The sequence below is a fragment of the Ursus arctos genome, unplaced genomic scaffold (genome assembly GCF_023065955.2).
Source record: "Ursus arctos isolate Adak ecotype North America unplaced genomic scaffold, UrsArc2.0 scaffold_34, whole genome shotgun sequence".
Classification (NCBI taxonomy): Eukaryota; Metazoa; Chordata; class Mammalia; order Carnivora; family Ursidae; genus Ursus; species Ursus arctos.
The window spans coordinates 22,065,451-22,086,151 of record NW_026623030.1 but is presented as its reverse complement, the minus strand read 5'-3'; the positions used below and the strand labels follow the sequence as shown (position 1 = coordinate 22,086,151).

At 38.6% G+C, this 20,701-nt stretch overlaps 2 protein-coding genes and 1 pseudogene across 4 annotated transcripts in view; all 3 read right to left on the bottom strand.

Annotated features, from left to right (window-relative positions):
• TMEM116 (transmembrane protein 116) overlaps positions 1-20,701 on the bottom strand; it is a 91,632-nt gene that overhangs the window by 69,011 nt on the left and 1,920 nt on the right. For 2 of the 3 annotated variants that reach the window (XM_057305901.1, XM_057305902.1), the window contains exons 1-3: positions 2,009-2,089; positions 1,425-1,471; positions 921-984 (exon numbers count right to left, since the gene is read on the bottom strand). In XM_057305901.1, coding sequence (XP_057161884.1) covers positions 921-984; positions 1,425-1,471; positions 2,009-2,056 — 159 coding nt within the window. In that variant the 5' untranslated portion in view covers positions 2,057-2,089. Of the gene's footprint in view, positions 1-920; positions 985-1,424; positions 1,472-2,008; positions 2,090-20,701 lie in introns of those variants that run through there. The other variant, XM_044389894.3, reaches the window with a different exon arrangement.
• Positions 1,101-1,200, bottom strand: LOC113267122 (U6 spliceosomal RNA; annotated as a pseudogene).
• LOC113266977 (cytochrome c oxidase subunit NDUFA4-like) lies at positions 19,200-19,458 on the bottom strand. The gene has a single exon (XM_044389893.2). It carries the CDS (start codon positions 19,456-19,458, stop codon positions 19,210-19,212), a length of 249 nt encoding a protein of 82 aa, XP_044245828.1. The 3' UTR covers positions 19,200-19,209.

The following is a 20,701-nucleotide window of genomic DNA, read 5'->3' as shown; positions in this document are numbered from 1 at the left end:
CATGACTTTGAGCCTCAATTTCCTCATCTGTGAAATACAGCTAATATCATCCTTCTCATGGGAGAGTGATGAGAGCCAAAAAGATAAAGTTTGTAAAGCACCCAGTATACTTGGAACTCAGAAAATGTTCAACATACAGAACTATTTTGATTACTAAAGTGGGCCCAATAAAACCCAATCACATTTTCCACATACTAAAGCTCTCCCATATATGTCCTGAACTATATTTTGTCTAATTTTGTGCCATTTGGCCTGGTTAGAGAAATAGTTATTACATTTCTCTTAAAATCTTTTCATAGCTAGGAAATACATAGCTCTTCCTAGTCCTCTCTCAGTCAGGAAGGTTTTTTGTTTGTTTGTTTACACCTTAAATATATATAATTTTTATTTGTCAATTATACCTCAATAAAAGGAAATTTTTTTTACTTGATCTTTTTGGCATGAATAATTTTACTTAGGATGTATTTTTGCTCTGTTTTCACCATTAAATTGTAATTGCCTAGAAGGCTTGAACAGCAAACCTAATATTTTTTGGACAACAAAATCTCTGAGCTCTTTCCTAGCCCCACTAGCAATGTTACCAAGATACCAATGTCAGAAAACTCACCTCTTGGCAGGATCGTACTGTGCTTAGAGTGACTAGAGGCTTCAAAGAACTCTGTCTCTTAACTTTAATAATCAATGCATACCAAAAAAAATGTACTTTTAGTAAGCAATCTCTCAGTATTCAAAGTCATAGTTAAAATAATTACTTAGAAGAAAAGGGAAACCTATTGACAGAAAATATCTCAATGTATCATAATGACAAATTTACAAGTAATTCATAGAATTATTCCATTATTTATAGGTGACACTTTTCTTATTTATTTCAAAGTCTAAGTACTAAAAGTTCAAATCCAACACAAAAAAAGTTTGCTCACCTCTGGTGATTTCTGTACATTCTGAAATACAGCATAGGCTATAAGTGAACTTGAACCTATAACACTGACAAAGATAAAAGATAATCATTAAAAGAGGACTACTGGGGCTCCTTCATTTTTGCTAACAATTTTTTACAGCTTTACTGATATATAATAGATGTAAAATAAACTGCACATTTTTCTAAAATATAATGCTTCATGAATTTTTGTGTCATCCTTGCATAGGGGCCATGCTAATCTTTTATGTATCGTTCCTACTGATTTTGCAAACCAATGCTGCTGACTAAGTCCTTTGATTTTCAGATGTTACTCCTCAATCTGTTTTTTTGTTATTGTTAATGTTACATTTTATTAATCAGAAAATATCAACATGGTAAAGAACAGCATTTCTCCCTAAAGAGTAAAAGCAAATATCCAGGGGAAAAAGGCAGAAAACTTTAGAATTCTACAGTTTTGCTTATACTAGTTTAAACAATCATAGTACATGAGATTAAATAAATTTACCTCAGAGTAGCCATAACAAATTGTATCCACTGTATTGCAGAAAAAACCTAAATAAAACAAGAAAGAGAATAAAATTAAAACTTTTACATTTAATATTCAACCTGACTCCAATTTCACTGTTTATTAACTATCTGTGCAGAGCACAAACTCTTCAGTGCCTAATCAAAATATCCTACAAGTCTGAGTAGGAGCAGAAAGGCCTCTGGAAAGACAGGGTGGCTCCTTGTTTCCTCTCTTATTGCTCTATCTCTGGGAAACAGTAAGATAATAAGAATAGACAGGTAGACAGAAAATGACTAAATGGAAAGGCAGTTGGATGGGAAGATTCAAAAAGGAAAGAATAAAATGAGAAGAAGTAGGAAAAGTTAAATTTTGAGAGAGAATAGACAGATGTGTGAAAAGAATGGGTAATAGGAAAGGTAAACAAATACTAAATAAAGTTGACGGACAGCTGGGCAGAAAAAAATAGAATAGTAAGCAATAAAGAAATAGGAAGAAGTAGTAAAGAGATACTGTGAGTGAAAAATACAGAACAAGGACGAAGAAAGGGGGAGCAAAAAGAAAGGGACAACTTATAATCTCACCAAGTCCCAATTGTCCTCCAGAATGCTAGCCTCCAGCAGGAAGGCCATAGGGACTTCAGCCCCAGCTACGCTTACGCAGCCCAATCCTTCTCAGTTTCTGAATCCTGAAGCACTGAACAGGTGGCTCCACCCCTAGCCCAGCTGGGCTCCTCCCTACCCAATCCTGCCCTGTTATCTTGAGGACAAGGAAAGAAGGTGGTGACAAGTGGAGGAGAAAGCCAAGCAGAAAGAACAAAAATAGAGCAGGTGACAAGGAAACAAAGTTCTAAAAAGCATTAGGAATTGTAAGAAGAGGAAGAGACAGGAATAATAAAAAATAGAATGGTTAAAAGATAAATAGAGCTGCAAGAGAGAAATGGAACAGAAAAAAGGGAGAGAAAAATAAGGAAGAGAGGACGTCTGCTTAAAACTTGCCCCATTTAGGGACAAAAGCCTGTGATGGAAAAGAGAGACTGCATTTTAGAGCAATCAATAAATTTTTAGTAATACCAAGAAAAGTTGTGAAGAGAAGGGGTTATTAGTATCTCACATTTAATAGTAACATCTGAAATAATTCTGTACCAAAAATTCCCACCAGAAATATATTAAATTACATGGTTCTTTTAATATACTTATGTTTATATATCAACTCTGTGTAAAGCATTGTGCTACAAAAGATACAAAGACAAATAAGACACAGACCCAGACTTCCAGGAGCTTATAATATAGTAGGAAAAATGGGGCGCCTGGGTGGCTCAGTCGTTAAGCGTCTGCCTTTGGCTCAGGGTGTGATCCCAGAGTCCTGGGATCGAGCCCCACATCAGGCTCCCTGCTCTGGGAGGGGAAGCCTGCTTCTTCCTCTCCTACTCCCCCTGCTTGTGTTCCCTCTCTCGCTGGCTGTCTCTCTCTCTCTGTCAAAGAAATAAATAAAATATTAAAAAAATATATATAGTAGGAAAAATGGCCTGAATACTAGAGTCTCAAATTATCTGCATACAAAAAGATATACACTGCCTGTCATTTGAACAATATTCAGAAGAACTGGTGAAATTTGGACAAAGACTATGGTAAGGAGAAAGCAGAAGGAAGAACATTTCATTTATGTAACCATTTATCTTTCATCTAACCATACTCTCACACACTCTACAAATATTTATTTGTAACATAAACTGGATCATTTGCATAGGTTCAGTGATTTAAATATGTGATTTATTTATTGATATGAGGTTAATATATGATTCATTTATTCGCCATAGTGTGGAGTAGAAGAAGAGACATCATTAAATAGAGGTAGGTTCTGGTGGGAAACTGTGAAATTAGAGGTAGGCTCTAACCACTTTTCTTAAATCATTAAATAAAAAACATGAGTAGATTTCTGGTTCAGAAATACCTACCATAAGGTCTCAGGGAGTGTTCTGAGGCCTCTAATCATATATCCATCTAATAAGAGTGAAGGGACTAATGACAGTCTCAACAAGTGATAAGAGAACGCTTTTGGACAAAGGACTTTTGTCTCAGTCAAGAACAAATCGCAAATTGTTCAAGGAACAGCCATGCCAAATCAGTCTGCTGCTCTTGACATGAGAACTTTTCTCTCTTGGCACGTCTTCTAAAATGTCTTATGCCACTGACCAAATTCCCATTTGGGGATTTATCTTTTCATTTTTCTCTCTATATTAGTACCTGCTTTTTGTATATTTAGCACCATTCCCCCTTGAAATGTCTTTTGAAACATAATCTTCCCATCTTCCTTTTCTGCAAGGGCTAACCCAAGCTCAAATGAAATGGGTGATACTTATTTTTAGTTTTCTCTTCTCTTTTTACTTAGCTCCTTAGTAAGCTCAAATATATCACAGCTCACTTAATGTAATGGGCTACTATATTTCATATTATCAACTAAATTAACATATTCATTAAACTTCTACCATGAGCAAGTTACCATTGTGGATACAAAGTCAAGAAAAACACCTTCCTAGTTAAATATTTTTATTTAAGCAAAAATTATACTTAACTCAAATAAGATTTCTAGTAATAACATCTACCAATTATCAAGTGCTATCTATGTGTAAGGCTCTATGCTAAGCATTTTAATTGTCAATACCTTTGAGGTAAGAAGTAATATTCCCATAAAGAAAAAACATTTAGGGGGCGCCTGGGTGGCACAGCGGTTAAGCGTCTGCCTTCGGCTCAGGGCTTGATCCTGGCGTTCTGGGATCGAGCCCCACATCAGGCTCCTCTGCTATGAGCCTGCTTCTTCCTCTCCCACTCCCCCTGCTTGTGTTCCCTCTCTCGCTGGCTGTCTCTATCTCTGTCAAATAAATAATTAAATCTTAAAAAAAAAAAGAAAAATAAAAAACATTTAGTAGACTCTACACCCAATGTGGGGCTTGAACTCACGACCCTAAGATCAAGAGTCCCATGCTCTACCAAACTAACCAGGCACCCCAGTAATGTTCCCATTCTTCAGATGAAGAAACTGAAGCTTAAAGAAGTCACTTCTAATGGTTACAGAGTTATCAAGTGGTAATACCAAAATTCAAATCCAGTCATTCTGACTTCATAGTTCTCACTCTTAACACACACAATATTCTAATGGAGAACCAGTTAATAGGAAGACAGGGAAAGATAATTTTAAAAATTAATATAACATCTGGGATGCCTGGGTAGCTCAGTTGTTTAAGTGTCTGCCTTTGACTCAGGTCATGATCCCAGGGTCCTGGGATCGACTCCCACATCAGGCTCCTTGTTCAGTGGGGAGCCTGCTTCTCCCTCTGCCTGCAGCTCCCCCAGCCTGCTGCTTGTGCTCTCTCTTCTGACAAATAAATAAAGTCTTTAAAAAAAAAAACTACTAATGTAACATCAAGGTAGCTTTTTTACTAGGCAATTGCTTCTTAGATATGACAACAAATGCATAAGCAACAAAAGAAAAAAACAGATAAATTGATCTTCTTCAAAATTAAAAACTTTTCTGCTTCAAAGGATACCATCAAGAAAGTGAAGACAAGCCACAGAATGGAAAAAAATATTTATAAACCATATATCTGAAAATGGACTTATATAGAGAATACATAAATAACTCCTATAGGGACACCTGGGTTGCTCATTCAGTTAAGCTTCTGACTTGATTTTGGCTTAGGTCATGATCTCAGTATCATGGGATGGAAGGCCACGATAGGCTCCATGCTCAGCAGGGAGTCTGCTTCAGATTCTCTCTCCCTCTCCCTTTGCCCCTCCCCCACCCACGTGCACAGTCTCTAAATAAATAAGTAAATAAATAAAATCTTTAAAAAAAAACCTCCTACAATTTAATAATAAAAATACAACCCAATTTAAAACTGGGCAAAAGTTTTAAATAGAAATTTCTACCCCCCTTGGAGCGCCTGGGTGGCACAGCGGTTAAGCGTCTGCCTTGGGCTCAGGGCGTGATCCCGGCGTTCTGGGATCGAGCCCCACATCAGGCTCCTCTGCTATGAGCCTGCTTCTTCCTCTCCCACTCTCCCTGCTTGTGTTCCCTCTCTTGCTGGCTGTCTCTCTCTGTTGAATAAATAAATAAAATCTTAAAAAAAAAAAAAAAAAAGAAAGAAAGAAATTTCTACCCCCAAATAAACAAATGACTAATAACCACAGGAAAAGATGATTAACATCATAAGCCAGCAGGGAAATACAAATTTAAATCACAATGAGATAAGATTTCATACCTACCAGGATAGCTATAATAAAAAAAGATGGACAACAGCAAATGTTGATGAAAATGTGGAGGAATAGAAACCTTATACCTTGCTGGTGAGAATGAAAAACACTGCATTCACTTTGGCAGTTCCTCAAAAGATTAAACATACACTATATGACTCAGCTTCGAGATATAAAGTCAGTTATACTTCTAGGTATATACTCAAGAGAAATTAAACATATGTCCACACAAAAACTTGAACACAAATGTTTATAACATCATTATTCACAAGAGATAAAAGGTAGAAACACAAGCATCCATCAACTGGTGAATGAATAAATAAAATGTAGTACATCCAAGAGGAGGAGTTAAGATGGCGGAGGAGTAGGGGACCCCTTTTTCAGCTGGTCCCCTGAGTCGAGCTAAATATGTACCAGACCATCCTGAAAACCCATGGAATCAGCCTGAGACGCAGGAATATACATCTGGATCTCTACAAACGAACATCTCCAGCACTGAGTATTGAGGTACGAAGCGGGGAGCTGTGAATCTGCGCACAGATATCAGAAGATAAACGGAAGGGGGAGGGAGCCTCCGCACTTGGGTACCGGGGATCAGTAGCCACCTGTACTGGGGGCGGGCCGGACTCGCAGGACCGGCACCCGTGAGAGAGCAGACTGAGAGTGTGAGCCTGGGAACGCATGTGCAACCAGACTGAAAACCGGAGCTCCGGAGTGCGGGTGAACCACACTGAAACAGAGAGCTCTGGAGCGCGCGCAGGAACCGGGGGTGGCTGGCGGTGTTAGAAACAAAAAGGACAGAGACATGACGGCCCTGGAAGTGAGGGCTGGAACACCGGCTGTGGGATGCACAACCCGGGACACTGCAGGGTTTTTAGCAGCACCAAAAGAAACAGAGTTAAAGAGGCCAGGAGAGCTCAATGGAGAGTGGACTGCGATCTCTCTGTTCTGAGTCAGAGGCTAGGATTCGGCCACTGCTGCTCTGACTCTCAAAAGAGCCACAGAAAACTGCCAGGGAAAGCTGCCAGAGAACAAAAGCCCAGAAATACCAGCTCACATTGTGCCCATCTGCAACCCCCCTTGCAGGGACTGGGCGACTCTACCCAAACAGGGTTGTCTGAATATCAGCATGACAGGCCCCTCCCCCAGAAGGCAGGCTGAAAAATCGAGAAGCCCACATCCCTAAGGTCCCTAGAAAACAAGTGCACACTGCCTGGTCCTGGTCAATAATTTGGGCTCTGGTTGGGGTGCCTGGGTGGCACAGCGGTTAAGCATCTGCCTTCGGCTCAGGGCCTGATCCCGGCGTTATGGGATTGAGCCCCACATCAGGCTCCTCTGCCATGAGCCTGCTTCTTCCTCTCCCACTTCCCCTGCTTGTGTTCCCTCTCTCGCTGGCTGTCTCTATCTCTGTCGAATAAATAAATAAAATCTTTAAAAAATAATAATAATATTTTGGGCTCTGGGCAATCCTGCAACCTCTCCTCATCTGAATGACAAGAAGGAGAAATCCCCCCAGCAAAGAAAAGATAATGAGTCTGTGGCCTCTGCCACAGAACTGAGGGATAGGGATATAACCAAATTATCAGAAATGGAGTTCAGAGTAACAATGGTCAAGATGATGTGTAGGCTTGAAAAAAATATTAACGAAAATATTAACAAGAATATAGAATCTCTAAGGGCGGAAATGAGAGCAAATCTGGCAGAAATTAAAAATGCTATGAATCAAACGCAGTCAAAACTAGATGCTCTGACGGCCAGGGTAAATGAGGCAGAAGAACAAATTAGTGAATTGGAGGATGGGATGTTAGAAGAGAAAACTAAAACAGAAACTTGGCTCAAAAAAATCCAATCTCAAGAATGTAGGTTACGGGAGATTACTGACTCAATGAAACGTTCCAATGTCAGAATCATCGGCATCCCCGAGGGGGTGGAGAAAAACAGAGGTCTAGAAGAGATATCTGAACAAATTGTAGCTGAAAACTTCCCTAATCTAGCAAAGGAAACAAGCATTCGTGTCCAAGAGGCAGAGAGGACCCCTCCTAAATTCAACCACGACAAACCTACACCACGTCACATCATAGTGCAATTTGCAAGTATTAGATCCAAGGATACAGTATTGAAAGTGGCCAGGGCAAAGAAATTTCTCACGTACAAAGGCAAAAATATTAGAATTATGTCAGACCTGTCTACACAGACCTGGAATGAGAGAAAGGGCTGGGAGGGCATTTTTAAAGCTCTTTCAGAGAAAAACATGCAGCCAAGGATCCTTTATCCAGCAAGGCTGTCATTCAGAATTGATGGAGAGATAAGGACCTTCCAGAATTGCCAGACCCGGACCAATTTCGTAACCAGGAAACCAGCCCTACAGGAGATATTAAGGGGGGTTCTATAAAAGTAAAAAGGCCCCAAGAGTGATACAGAACAGAAATTTACAATCTATAGAAGCAAAGACTTTACAGGCAACATGACTTCATTAAAATCCTATCTCTCAATAATCACTCTCAATGTGAATGGCCTAAATGCTCCCATAAAATGACACAGGGTTGCAGATTGGATAAAAAGACATGACCCATCCATTTGCTGTCTACAAGAGACTCATCTTGAACCTAAAGATACATCCAAACTGAAAGTGAAGGGATGGAAAACTATTTTTCATGCCAATGGACCTCAAAAGAAAGCTGGGGTAGCAATTCTCATATCAGACAGATTGGATTTTAAACTAAAGACTGTAGTTAGAGATACAGAAGGACACTATATTATTCTTAAAGGATGTATCCAACAAGTCATTATGACAATTATAAATATCTATGCCCCCAACAGGGGAACAACAAGATACACAGGCCAACTCTTAACCAGAATAAAGAGACAATATAGACAAAAATATGTTAATAGGAGGGGACCTCAACACTCCACTCTCAGCAATAGACAGATCACCTAAGCAGAAAATCAACAAAGAAACAAGAGCTTTGAATGACATACTAGACCAGATAGACCTCATAGATATATATAGAACACTACACCCAACAACAACAGAATACTCATTATTTTCAAATGCACATGGAACATTCTCCAGAATAGATCATATACTGGGTCACAAAACAGGTCTCAACCGATACAAAAAGACTGAAATTATTCCCTGCATATTCTCAGACCACGATGCTTTGAAATTGGAACTCAATCACAAGGAAAAATTTGGAAGAAACTCAAACACTTGGAAACTAAGAACCATCCTGCTCAAGAATGATTGGATAAACCAGGAAATCAAAAATCAATTTAAACAATTTATGGAGACCAATGAGAATGAAAACACAGCGGTCCAAAACCTATGGGACACTGCAAAGGCAGTCCTAAGGGGAAAATACATAGCCATCCAAGCCTCACTCAAAAGAATAGAAAAATCTAAAATGCAGTTTTTATATTCTCACCTCAAGAAGCTGGAGCAGGAACAGAAGAACAGGCCTAACACACACACGAGAAAGCAGTTGATCAAGATTAGAGCAGAGATCAATGAATTAGAAACCAGGAGCACAGTAGAGCAGATCAACAGAACTAGAAGCTGGTTCTTTGAAAGAATAAATAAGATTGATAAGCCACTGGCAAGACATATTCAAAAGAATAGAGAAAGGACCCAAATTAATAAAATTATGAATGAAAAGGGAGAGGTCACAACCAACACCAATGAAATAGGAAAGACCATTAGAAACTTTTATCAACAGCTTTACGCCAATAAATTAAACAACCTGGAAGAAATGGATGCCTTCCTAGAAACCTATAAACTACCAAGACTGAAACAGGAAGAAATTGATTTTTTAAACAGACCGATTAATTATGAAAAGATTGCAGCAGTTATCAAAAACCTCCCAAAAAACAAGAGTTCAGGGCCTGATGGATTCCCCGGGGAATTCTACCAAACATTCGAAGAAGAAATAATACCTATTCTCCTGAAGCTGTTTCAAAAAATAGAAGGAAAACTACCAAACTCATTCTATGAGGCCAGTATTACCTTGATCCCCAAACCAGGCAAAGACCCCATCAAAAAGTAGAATTACAGACCGATATCGCTGATGAATATGGATGCCAAAATTCTCAACAAGATCCTAGCTAATAGGATCCAACAGTATTATAAAAGGATTATCCATCATGACCAAGTGGGATTCATCCCTGGATGTAAGGGTGGTTCAACATTCTCAAATCTATCAGCGTGATACATCATATCAACAAGAAAAGAGTCAAGAACCATATGATCCTCTCAATAGATGCAGAAAAAGCATTTGACAAAATACAGCATCCTTTCCTGATTAAAACACTTCAGAGTGTAGGGATAGAGGGCACATTCCTCAATTTCATAAAAAACCATCTGTGAAAAGCCTACAGCAAATATCATTCTCAATGGGGAAAAGCTGGAAGCCTTTCCCTTAAGATCAGGAACATGACAAGGATGCCCACTCTCGCCATTATTATTCAACATAGTACTAAGAAGCCCTTGCAACAGGAATCAGACAACAAAAAGGGATAAAAGGTATCCAAATCGGCAAAGAAGAAGTCAAACTGTCTCTCTTTGCAGATGACATGATACTGTATATGGAAAACCCAAAAGAAGCCAGCCCCAAACTACTAGAAGTTAGAGAGCAATTCAGTAATGTGGCAGGATACAAAATCAATGCTCAGAAATCAATTGCACTTCTACACACGAACAATGAGACTGAAGAAAGAGAAATTAGAGAATCCATTCCATTTACAATAGCACCAAAAATCATACGTTATCTCGGAATTAACTTAAACAGAGACGTAAAGGATCTATATTCTAGAAACTATAAATCACTCTTGAAAGACATTGAAGAAGACACAAAAAGATGGAAAAATATTCCATGCTCATGGATCGGAATAATTAACATAGTTAAAATGTCCATGCTACCCAGAGCAATCTACACTTTCAATGCCATCCTGATCAAAATACCAATGACATTTTTCAAAGAACTGGAACAAACAGCCCTTAAATTTCTGTGGAACCAGAAAAGGCCCCAATCGCCAAGGAACTGCTGAAAAGGAAAAACAAAATGGGGGCATCACATTGCCGGATTTCAAGCTGTACTACAAAGCTGTGATCACAAAGACAGCATGGTACTGGCACAAAAACAGACACATAGACCAATGGAACAGAATAGAGAACCCAGAAATGGACCCTCGGCTCTTTGGGCAACTAATCTTTGACAAACCAGAAAAAATATCCAGTGGAAAAAAGACAGTCTCTTCAATAAATGGTGCTGAGAAAATTGGACAGCTACATGCAAAAGAATGAAACTTGACCACTCTCTCACACCGTACACAAAGATAAACTCCAAATGGATGAAAGACTTCAACGTGAGACAGGAATCCATCAAAATCCTAGAGGAGACAGCAACCTCTACGACATCGGCCACAGCAACCTTTTTCATGACACATCTCCAAAGGCAAGAGAAACAAAAGATAAAATTAACGTGTGGGACTTCATCAAGATAAAAAGCTTCTGCACAGCCAAGGAAACAGTCAAAAAAACTAAGAGGCAGCCCACGGAATGGGAGAATATATTTGCAAATGATACGACAGATAAAAGACTGCTATCCAAGATCTACAAAGAACTTCTCAAACTCAATACACGAGAAACAAATAAACAAATCATAAAATGGGCAGAAGATATGAACAGACACTTTACCAATGAAGACATACAAATGGCTAACAGAAACATGAAAAAATGTCCAACATTATTAGCCATCAGGGAAATTCAAATCAAGACCACATTGAGATACCACCTTATGCCAGTTAGAATGGCAAAAATTGACAAGGCAGGAAACGACAAATGTTGGAGAGGATGTGGAGAAAGGGGATCCCTCCTACATTGTTGGTGGGAATGCAAGTTGGTACAGCCACTTTGGAAAACAGTGTGGAGGTCCCTCAAAAAGTTAAAAATTGAGGTACCCTATGATTCAGCTATTACAATACTGGGTATTTACCCCAAAGATACAGACATAGTGAAGAGAAGGGCCATATGCACCCCAATGTTCATAGCAGCACTGTCCACAATAGCTAAACCGTGGAAGGAGCCGAGATGCCCTTCAACAGATGACTGGATTAAGAAGATGTGGTCCATATATACAATGGAATATTTACTCATCCATCAAAAAGAACGATTTCTCAACATTTGCTGCAACATGGACGGCACTGGAGGAGATAATGCTAAGCGAAATAAGTCAAGCAGAGAAGGACAATTATCATATGGTTTCACTCATTTATGGAACATAAGAAGTAGGAAGATTGGTAGGAGAAGAAGGGGAAGAAGAAAGGGGGGGTAAACAGAAGGGGGAATGAACCATGAGAGACTATGGACTCTGGGAAACAAACTGAGGGCTTCAGAGGGGAGGGTGGTGGGGGAATGGGATAGGCTGGTGACGGGTATTAAGGAGGGCACGTATTGCATGGTGCACTGGGTATTATACGCAAGTAATGAATCATGGAACTTTACATCGATAACTAGGGATGTACTGTATGGTTACTAACATAATATAATACAAAAATATTTTAAAAAATGTAGTACATCCACATAATGAAATACTATTCAACAATTAAAAGGAAAGAAGTACTGATGCATTCTACAACATGAAGAACCTTGAAAACATAATGCTAAATGAAAGAAGACAATCACAAAAGACCACATTTGTATAAATGTCCAAAATAAGCAAATTTTAGACACATAAAGGAAATTAGTAGTTTCCTAGGGATAGGAAGGTAATTTGGGAGAGAATGGGGAGTGACTACTGATGGGCACAAGATTTCTTTTTAGGGTAAAAAAAAAATTCTAAAATTAGACAGTGGTGATGGTTGCACACTTTATGAATATACTAAAACTCATTGAATTGTACACTTTAAAAGGATAAACTATAACTAAGCAAATTTTTAGGTACACCGTAAATGTCCCATTGCTGAAATTCACGGTATAATTATTAATGGATAACATGTTTCTGTCTTTCCTACCGAAAAGAATAATATTTAGAATAAAAAGTGTAAAACAAACATTGTAAGAGGGAACTGAAGATAAAGATTTTAAGAGAGCACCTGACTGCTCTAAATGAATCCACCACTTCTGCTCTGAACAAATTACACTCCAGGACTTTGATAAAACTTGCAGGTTAACCCAATAAACCACTGAAGAGTTTGTGTAAAAATGGGAAAAGCATTAGAAATTATAGAAAATTGTAGAAATTTCTAGAAATTGTAGAAAATTGGTGGTAAGTAAATTTTTAATTTTTATAAGGAGAAAGGATGGTGGAATCTGCAAACCATAGGTCAAAGATTTCAGTACTGATCCCAAATAAGATTCTAAAATGAACTATCCAAAAGGTGTGCTTTTAAACAATTAAAAAAAGAGTTATCACTAAGTCAGAATGGATTTATAAAAACATTATGCCAGACTACCCCATTCTCTTTTTGGATAGAATTACCAGATATAGTATATATGGTATTTTGACAAAGCATTTGGTGAAAAATTTCATGATATAAAAATGAGAGGCACTTAAGTGGCTCAGATGGTTGAGTGACCAACTCTTGGTTTTGGCTTGGGTTGTGATCTCAGGATCATAAGATCAAGCCCTGCATCAGGCTCCACACTCAGCAGGAGGTCTGCTTGGGATTCTCTCTCTCTCCCTCTCCTTCTGCTCCTCCCCCTGCTCATGCTCTATCTCTCTCAAATAAATAAATAAATAAAATCTTAAAAAAATAATAAAAAAAAACGAATGTTGCCTGGGTGGCTCAGTTGGTTAAGCATCTGCCTTTAGCTCAGGTCATGATCTTAGGGTCCTGGGATCTAGACCCACACTGGGCTCCCTGCTCAGCAAGAATCTGCTTCTCCCTCTCCCCCTACCTCTCCCCCACTCATGCTCTCTCTTTCTGTCAAATAAATAAATAAAATCCTTTAAAAAAAAAAGGAAATATAGACCAAGTGGAAGCACAATTAAGGGCATTTCTTGCACAAATAAGCCTAAGGCAGTGCTAACTAATTGATCAATATCAACTTAGAAATGACTTCTAGTGAGTAAATCAGCATTCTGACTTGGCACATTCTGTAAAACACATTCATTAATGACTTGAGAGAAAATATAGTGGGCATATTTATCAAATGTGTATATGTGTGTTATTACTGTTGTATAACAACTTTCCACAAATTTAGTGGCTTAAAACACACATTTATCATCTTATAGCTTCTGTGGGTCCTGAGTACAAAAAAAGTTTAGCTGGATCCTCTGCTTCAGGACCTCTCACAAGGCTTTAATCAAGATATAAATCGGGGGGCGCCTGGGTGGCACTGCGGTTAAGTGTCTGCCTTCGGCTCAGGGCGTGGTCCCGGCATTGTGGGATCGAGCCCCACATCAGGCTCCTCTGCTATGAGCCTGCTTCTTCCTCTCCCACTCCCCCTGCTTGTGTTCCCTCTCTCGCTGGCTGTCTCTATCTCTGTTGAATGAATAAATAAAATCTTTAAAAAAAAAAAAAGATATAAATCGGGGCTGGGTCTCATCTGAAGGCTCAAATGGGAAGGGTCTGCTTTCAAGGTCACAAAGTTGTTGGTCTAATTCAGTTCTTTGAGGGTTGTTGATCTAACGGCCTAAGTTCCAAACTAATTGTTGGCCAAACACTTCACTCAGTTCTTTGCCACATGGATTTCTGCAAGATGTCTTCCTATCAAGACGGAAGTCAGAACCTTATGTAAAAAAATCACTTTAGTAACATCCCATCACCTCTCCTGTATTCTATTGACCACAGATCTTGCCTACAGCCAAGGAGAAATGATCACAAGAGAGGGTAAATATCAAAAGGCAGGGATTATTGGAGACTATCTTAGGGTCTGCCACTGTGTTTTCATCCAATGTATCAAGTACTTTTCCAATTCAGATAATTTATAATAGCTTCCCACTCTCTGGAATGTTCTTCCCCCAGATAATCACATGACTAGCTCCTTCCCATCCTTCAAGTATCAGCTTAAATGTCATTACCTCAGAGATGTAACATTTATCAAATTTCAAAATATGTTTGTTTGTGCTGTCTGATTCCCCCTAGCAGACTGTAACGTCCTTGAGGACAGGCAACTTATCTGTCTCATTCACTCCCAAATCTTCAGTACCTAAAACAGTGCCTAGAATAGGTACTCACTATTCACTGAATGACTGTACTCAACTTGTTTGAGGTAGATGACAGATTTAAGATCTAATAAGACATAAATACTTTAGAATAATGAATTTTATTTAATAAGATAAAAATTAATAGAAATAAACATCCTTGCATCTAAAACACCAACTGGACAAAGATTAAGATGAAAAGTAGCAACATTTTACTTTAAAAATCTAGAACAGTTCTATCCAATAAAAATATAAATCACAGATATAAAAGTTTCTAGTGACCATACTAAAAAAGCAAAAACAGGGGTGCCTGGGTGGCTCAGTCATTAAACGTCTGCCTTTGGCTCAGGGCGTGATCCTGGCATTATGGGATCAAGCCCCACATCAGGCTCCTCCACTGGGAGCCTGCTTCTTCCTCTCCCACTCCCCCTGCTTGTGTTCCCTCTTTCTCTGGCTGTCTCTCTCTCTGTCAAATAAATAAATCTTAAAAAAAAAAAAGAAGCAAAAACAGATGAAATTTTAATAAATTTTACTTAACCTAAATATCCAAATTTTGTCCTTTCAACATGCAATCAAGATAAAAAAATCACTGATATATTTTACATTTGTAATTTTGTACTTTGAAATTCAGTGTGTATTTTACTCTTACAACACCACCTCAATTCAGAGTAGCCGCATTTCAAGAGCTCAGTAGCTACATGTGATATTATAAATGTCATTTTTAATTTAGACTCTTTAATTTGTAACTAGATTTTGGAGGTTCTTGCATTTGGATTTTATCCTGCAAAAATGCCACTATAAATTTCTATAATCAAGCAAATTTCCAAGAAAAGAAATGGTATGGCATAATAACCATAATAGCTAGTCTTAAAGCGAATATGTACTATATGTCAGATACTGTTGTAGATGCTTTATAACTAGTGTTAACTAATTTAAATTAGTGTTAACTAATTTAATCCACTCACAATCCTATGAGACAAGTATTATTATTATCCCCACTTTACATGATAACATTGTAATAACACATTGGCAGTGTGCAGGAAAGATTAAACGGGGAAGAGATTGGCAAGATCTAGGTTACTTTTATTTACTTTCTTATATCCCACTTTGACCTAGATAGTATTTCAGGTAGCTTACAAGAGTACATAAAATAAGACAAAATAACATGAATTCAAAGTGGGACAAAAGAAGAAGAAGATTTCTGTTGAAATGATTTGATCCATGGATGTTAAAATGTCTATGATCTTTTTAATGTTACTTCATTGAAAAAACAGAATATTAAATATTTAGGGGCGCCTGGGTGGCACAGCGGTTAAGCGTCTGCCTGTGGCTCAGGGCATGATCCCGGCACTACGGGATCGAGCCCCACATCAGGCTCTTCCACTATGAGCCTGCTTCTTTCTCTCCCACTCCCCCTTCTTGTGTTCCCTCTCTCGCTGGCTGTCTCTATCTCTGTCGAATAAATAAATAAAACCTTAAAAAAACCCGAATATTAAATATTTAAATATTAAATAAAAAATTAAAATAACAGAAATCCAAAATAAAGCTTCCTACGATCTCATCAGATGGTCAGAAAGTTTTATTTATTGATGTTACTTTAAGTCTTTGTCCCCATATATATCCAATTTCTACCTATTTGTAGTAATTCTATAGCTAGTATTTTATATTCTACATTTTTCTCAACATTATTCCATAATACTTTTATTCTCTTTTGTTAGTCTTATTTTCTTTCTCTCCATTCCTCTGGACTGTAACCAATGTTAAAAGCTTAATGTATTTCTCTACATCTTTCTCTGTGCTTGTTAAAATATATCCAAACAGACACAAAGGACAGAGCAGCTCTTTAGGTCACTGAAATCATGCACCAAGGAACAGGCAAATGAAAACTGAAACCACCCCTCAGGCAAGAGCAACTTCCCAGACAAGACCTCCCACCTGCCCAGACCACCCAGATCATTTGAGCTAAACCTCTGATGGACCTTGGAGTGACCCCTGGAATAACCTGCAATTACCTTTAACTCATTATAATATTAAAATCTCTGCCCAAGTATGTATAGACAGGTTTTCTTAAGGTGCACGCATGATTTTATGCCCACCTCTACATACAATGAAAAGCCTTCCCTATCTAAATATTCATCCTGATGCGCCTGGCTGGCTCAGTTGGAAGAGTATGCAACTCATGAGTTTGAGCCCCACGTTGGGTACAGCGATTACTAAAAAATAAATAAATAAAAACTATTCATCTTAACCCTAAACAAAACACCCATTCACCTCTCTTGGGGTGAATTCACAGCTTTAGAAGCTACTTCCCATTATCTCCTTATTTGCAGCAAGTAAAGTTTACTTTGGGCAACAACAAAAACAAAACAATATCCAAATCATACATACATAATAGGGGTTGTCATGTTTATGTTATGTTATAGTTGTAGGGTTTTAAAAATGGGATCACATATTTCTGTACACATTTCTTTTCTCATCTAGTATTTCATGGAAATAGTTCTAACCCATTCTGATAGCTGTATAATATTCTACGTAAGATCATTTCTCTAGGGGCACCTGGCTGGCTCAGTCAGTACAGCTTGTCACTCTTGACCTTGGGGTTCAGGCCCCACATTGGGAGTTGAGCCTACTTAAAAAAAAAAAATCATTTATCCAACACTTTCAGAAACATGTGAGTTGTTCTCAGGTTTTGTTTTTCTTCCTTTTCTTCTTTTTCTTTTTCTTCTGCAAACAATGCTGCAATAAATATCCCTAATCTCTGCACTTATAACCTCCTTTTGTGCTGATGACTTTGTTACTAAAGAATAAATTCGAGTGGAATTCTTTTAGATCTCAAATATTTCAAGTTCTTTCTCACCCTAGAACCTCTGCAGTTGCTCTTCTTTTCCTAAAATGCTTCCTAACACACAACAATCGCAATTTCATATTTATTTATAATTATTTAATGTCTTTCTCATCACATGAGTCTAAGTTCCTTGAGAGCTGAATCCTATCCATCCTTTCGGTCTTACATCAGCTTATATATACTCGTTTGTAGAAGTTCCCCATGAACTCCAATCCCAACTGATCCCTCCATATTTCTTCATTGGCCTTCAACTTCTCTTTCTAGAAATTATCAGTTTGTAATTATATATTCATTTGTGTGATTATTCAATGTTGGTTTCCCCAACTAGGTCTGCAGGGAGCACATCTATTTTGTTCACCAGTGTAACCCTTACCCTCAGAAGAGTGTATGGTGCCTGAAAAATGTACAGTAAATAGTTGTTAAATATTGAAACATTAAAAGAATTTTTTTAATATAGAAAGCATTCCTTTTTTTAAGATTTGACAGAGAAAGAGAGAGAGAGTTTGTGTGCAAATAGGAGCAGGAAGGAGGGGCAAAGGAAGAGGGAGAAGCAGACTCCCCGCTGAGCAGGGAGTCTGATCTTGGTCCCATGACCCACATATCGTAACTGGAGCTAAAGGCGGATGCTCAACTGACTGAGCCACCCAGGTGCCCCACTGTTGAAAGAATTCCTAAAGGAGGATGGGGCTTGAAGAAAATCATACAGCTGGTAAATCTTCCTTCCATAACAATTTTTAACAGATGAAAACGGCTTTGTTCTTAAGACGATTTAAGTGTTCATCTATCTCAAAAGAACTAGTGTTAACACCAACAAAAATTTGCAAGGAAAGACAATTAGCTCTAAGGGATGGAATATCTCTAAAGAACAGTATGAGATTTAAGAAAGGAATGTAGAAAGGGCCAACAAAATTTGAGAGACAGCCATGGAATAATTTCTCTCTCATTGATTTATTCACTGAACAAGTATGTACTGAGCACCTACCATGTGCTAGACAGGGGGATATAGTACTTAACCTAAACAGACAAAAACACAGACAAATCCAGCCCTCGTGGGAAGAAGAAAATAAGAAAAATAAGCAAATTATATAGTATGTAAGCAAGCTGAAAAGTGCTGTGGAGAAAAAAGAGAGAGGGGAGAGGCAAAGCAACGAAGTATCAGGAAGGAGCAATTTTTTTTCAAGTTTCAGATATTTATTAATCAGTGTAAACCCCAACACAATACACAAACATGGTTTCGTGCATTTAGAAGGCAAGTATTTCCTGGATAAGTGGAAAATTGTGCTGATGGCTTCTGGAACATCTTCATTCTAAGCAGCTTTACAGAGAAACTTTTTTTTTTAAGATTATTTATTTGAGAGTGGGGGCGGGGAGAATATGAATGGGAGGAGGAGCAGAGAAGTGGGGAGTAGAGGGAGAAGCAGACTCCCTGATGAGGAGGGAGCCTAACAACTGGGGTTGATCCCAGGACTCTCTGATCACAACCCGAGCTGAAGGCAGATGCTTAACGACTGAGCTACCCAGGTGCCCCTAGTGAAACATTTCATTTAGAAGTCTAGACCCTCTTTCTTCAGTTTTCTGTAATCTACATTCACTGAGTAGAACTTGTATTGCTCACTGGGACCCAGTCTGTTCCAGGGTTCTGGGTTATTCTTCCTATCCCAACTGACATCTGGATTGCACAATGCCAGGAGCAAGACATACAGCGCTGCTCCAGTACCTGCTGCCCCAATAAATACAAAAAGGGGGATTAAGCTTGGATGTTCCTTGGCCTGACAGACGATCTGGCATAACATGGCTGTAGCAGAGCCCTCCAGCCCAGGTGAAGTAAAAATCAAATATGCAAGGCCTGGCACTAAGTAGTCCCTACCAGAAGGAGCAATTTTTTTAAAGCATGGTCAGGGTAGATCTTAGGAAGCTGACATATGAGCAAAGACTTAAGGGAAGTGAAGGAGCCAGCCATATGAATATCTTAAAGAAAAGTTTTAGAGGGAGAAAGTCAATACAAAGGCCCTGAGGCAGGAACATGCCTTGTATACACAAGGAATAGCAAAGAAGTCAATTAGACTGGGGACACACTGACTTGATGATGTTAGAAGAAAAGGACTGAAATTTATTTATTAGTTGCCTTAGCAGACCATACCACTTTTTTCCTCCTCACTCCAGCTGCTACATCAGGTCATGTGCACACTCATTTTGATGTGGAGAACAAAGGCAAAAGAAATACAGAAACAATTAAACTTCCTTATAACTTACAGCTCATTGACAAGTATTTGGGACTGGCAGGGTGCCCTTCCTCCAGAAACTCAACTGCCTCCACGTTAATGCTTTGCGAGGTGCAAAAGGCAACCTTAGCTTGACATTATCCTGACCTCCAGGATCCTGTAAGTCCATTTTAACAGATGAAAATCTCTTTGGAAACTTCCTTTAGCTCTACCCCCCTAAGATACATGTTAGCAATCATCCTCCAAACATACGGCCCACTGATATACATCTGAAGGGTCTCATGATTAAGGTTTTACTAGACAGTAGTAAATGACCCCTCAAGGTCCTGGAAACCTTGCTTCTAAATTCCTTAGAGATTTACACTATCCCTAACCCCCTCCCAAATTCAAAGTATATAATCAGTCCCTCCTCACGACCCCAGTGCAGCTCTTTCAGCCCACAGGTCCTTTCCCTGCACTGTAATAAAAACACGTTTTTGCACCATAAAATGTCTCAAGAATTCTTTATTGACCATTGGGTTCAACGATTTCGCATCAACTTAACATGTCCTGCCTCTTCCTCCCTACCTCTCTACAATACCCAGAGTGAGCCTTTTGATTTTCCCCATCAGTGTCAACTATGGGATTGTACAACTTCCTAAATATGGAGAATTATACCTGGCTTATTTGTGTAGATTGTTGTCAGGGTCCTGAAGTTAAGAATCTAATCATATTATAAAGCAATTGACTGGGACCAGAACACTACTAAAAGGAAGCACTGAGACAATTATTGTACTGCATTTAATTGTTGCAATTCATAGCAAAAGTAGCAATA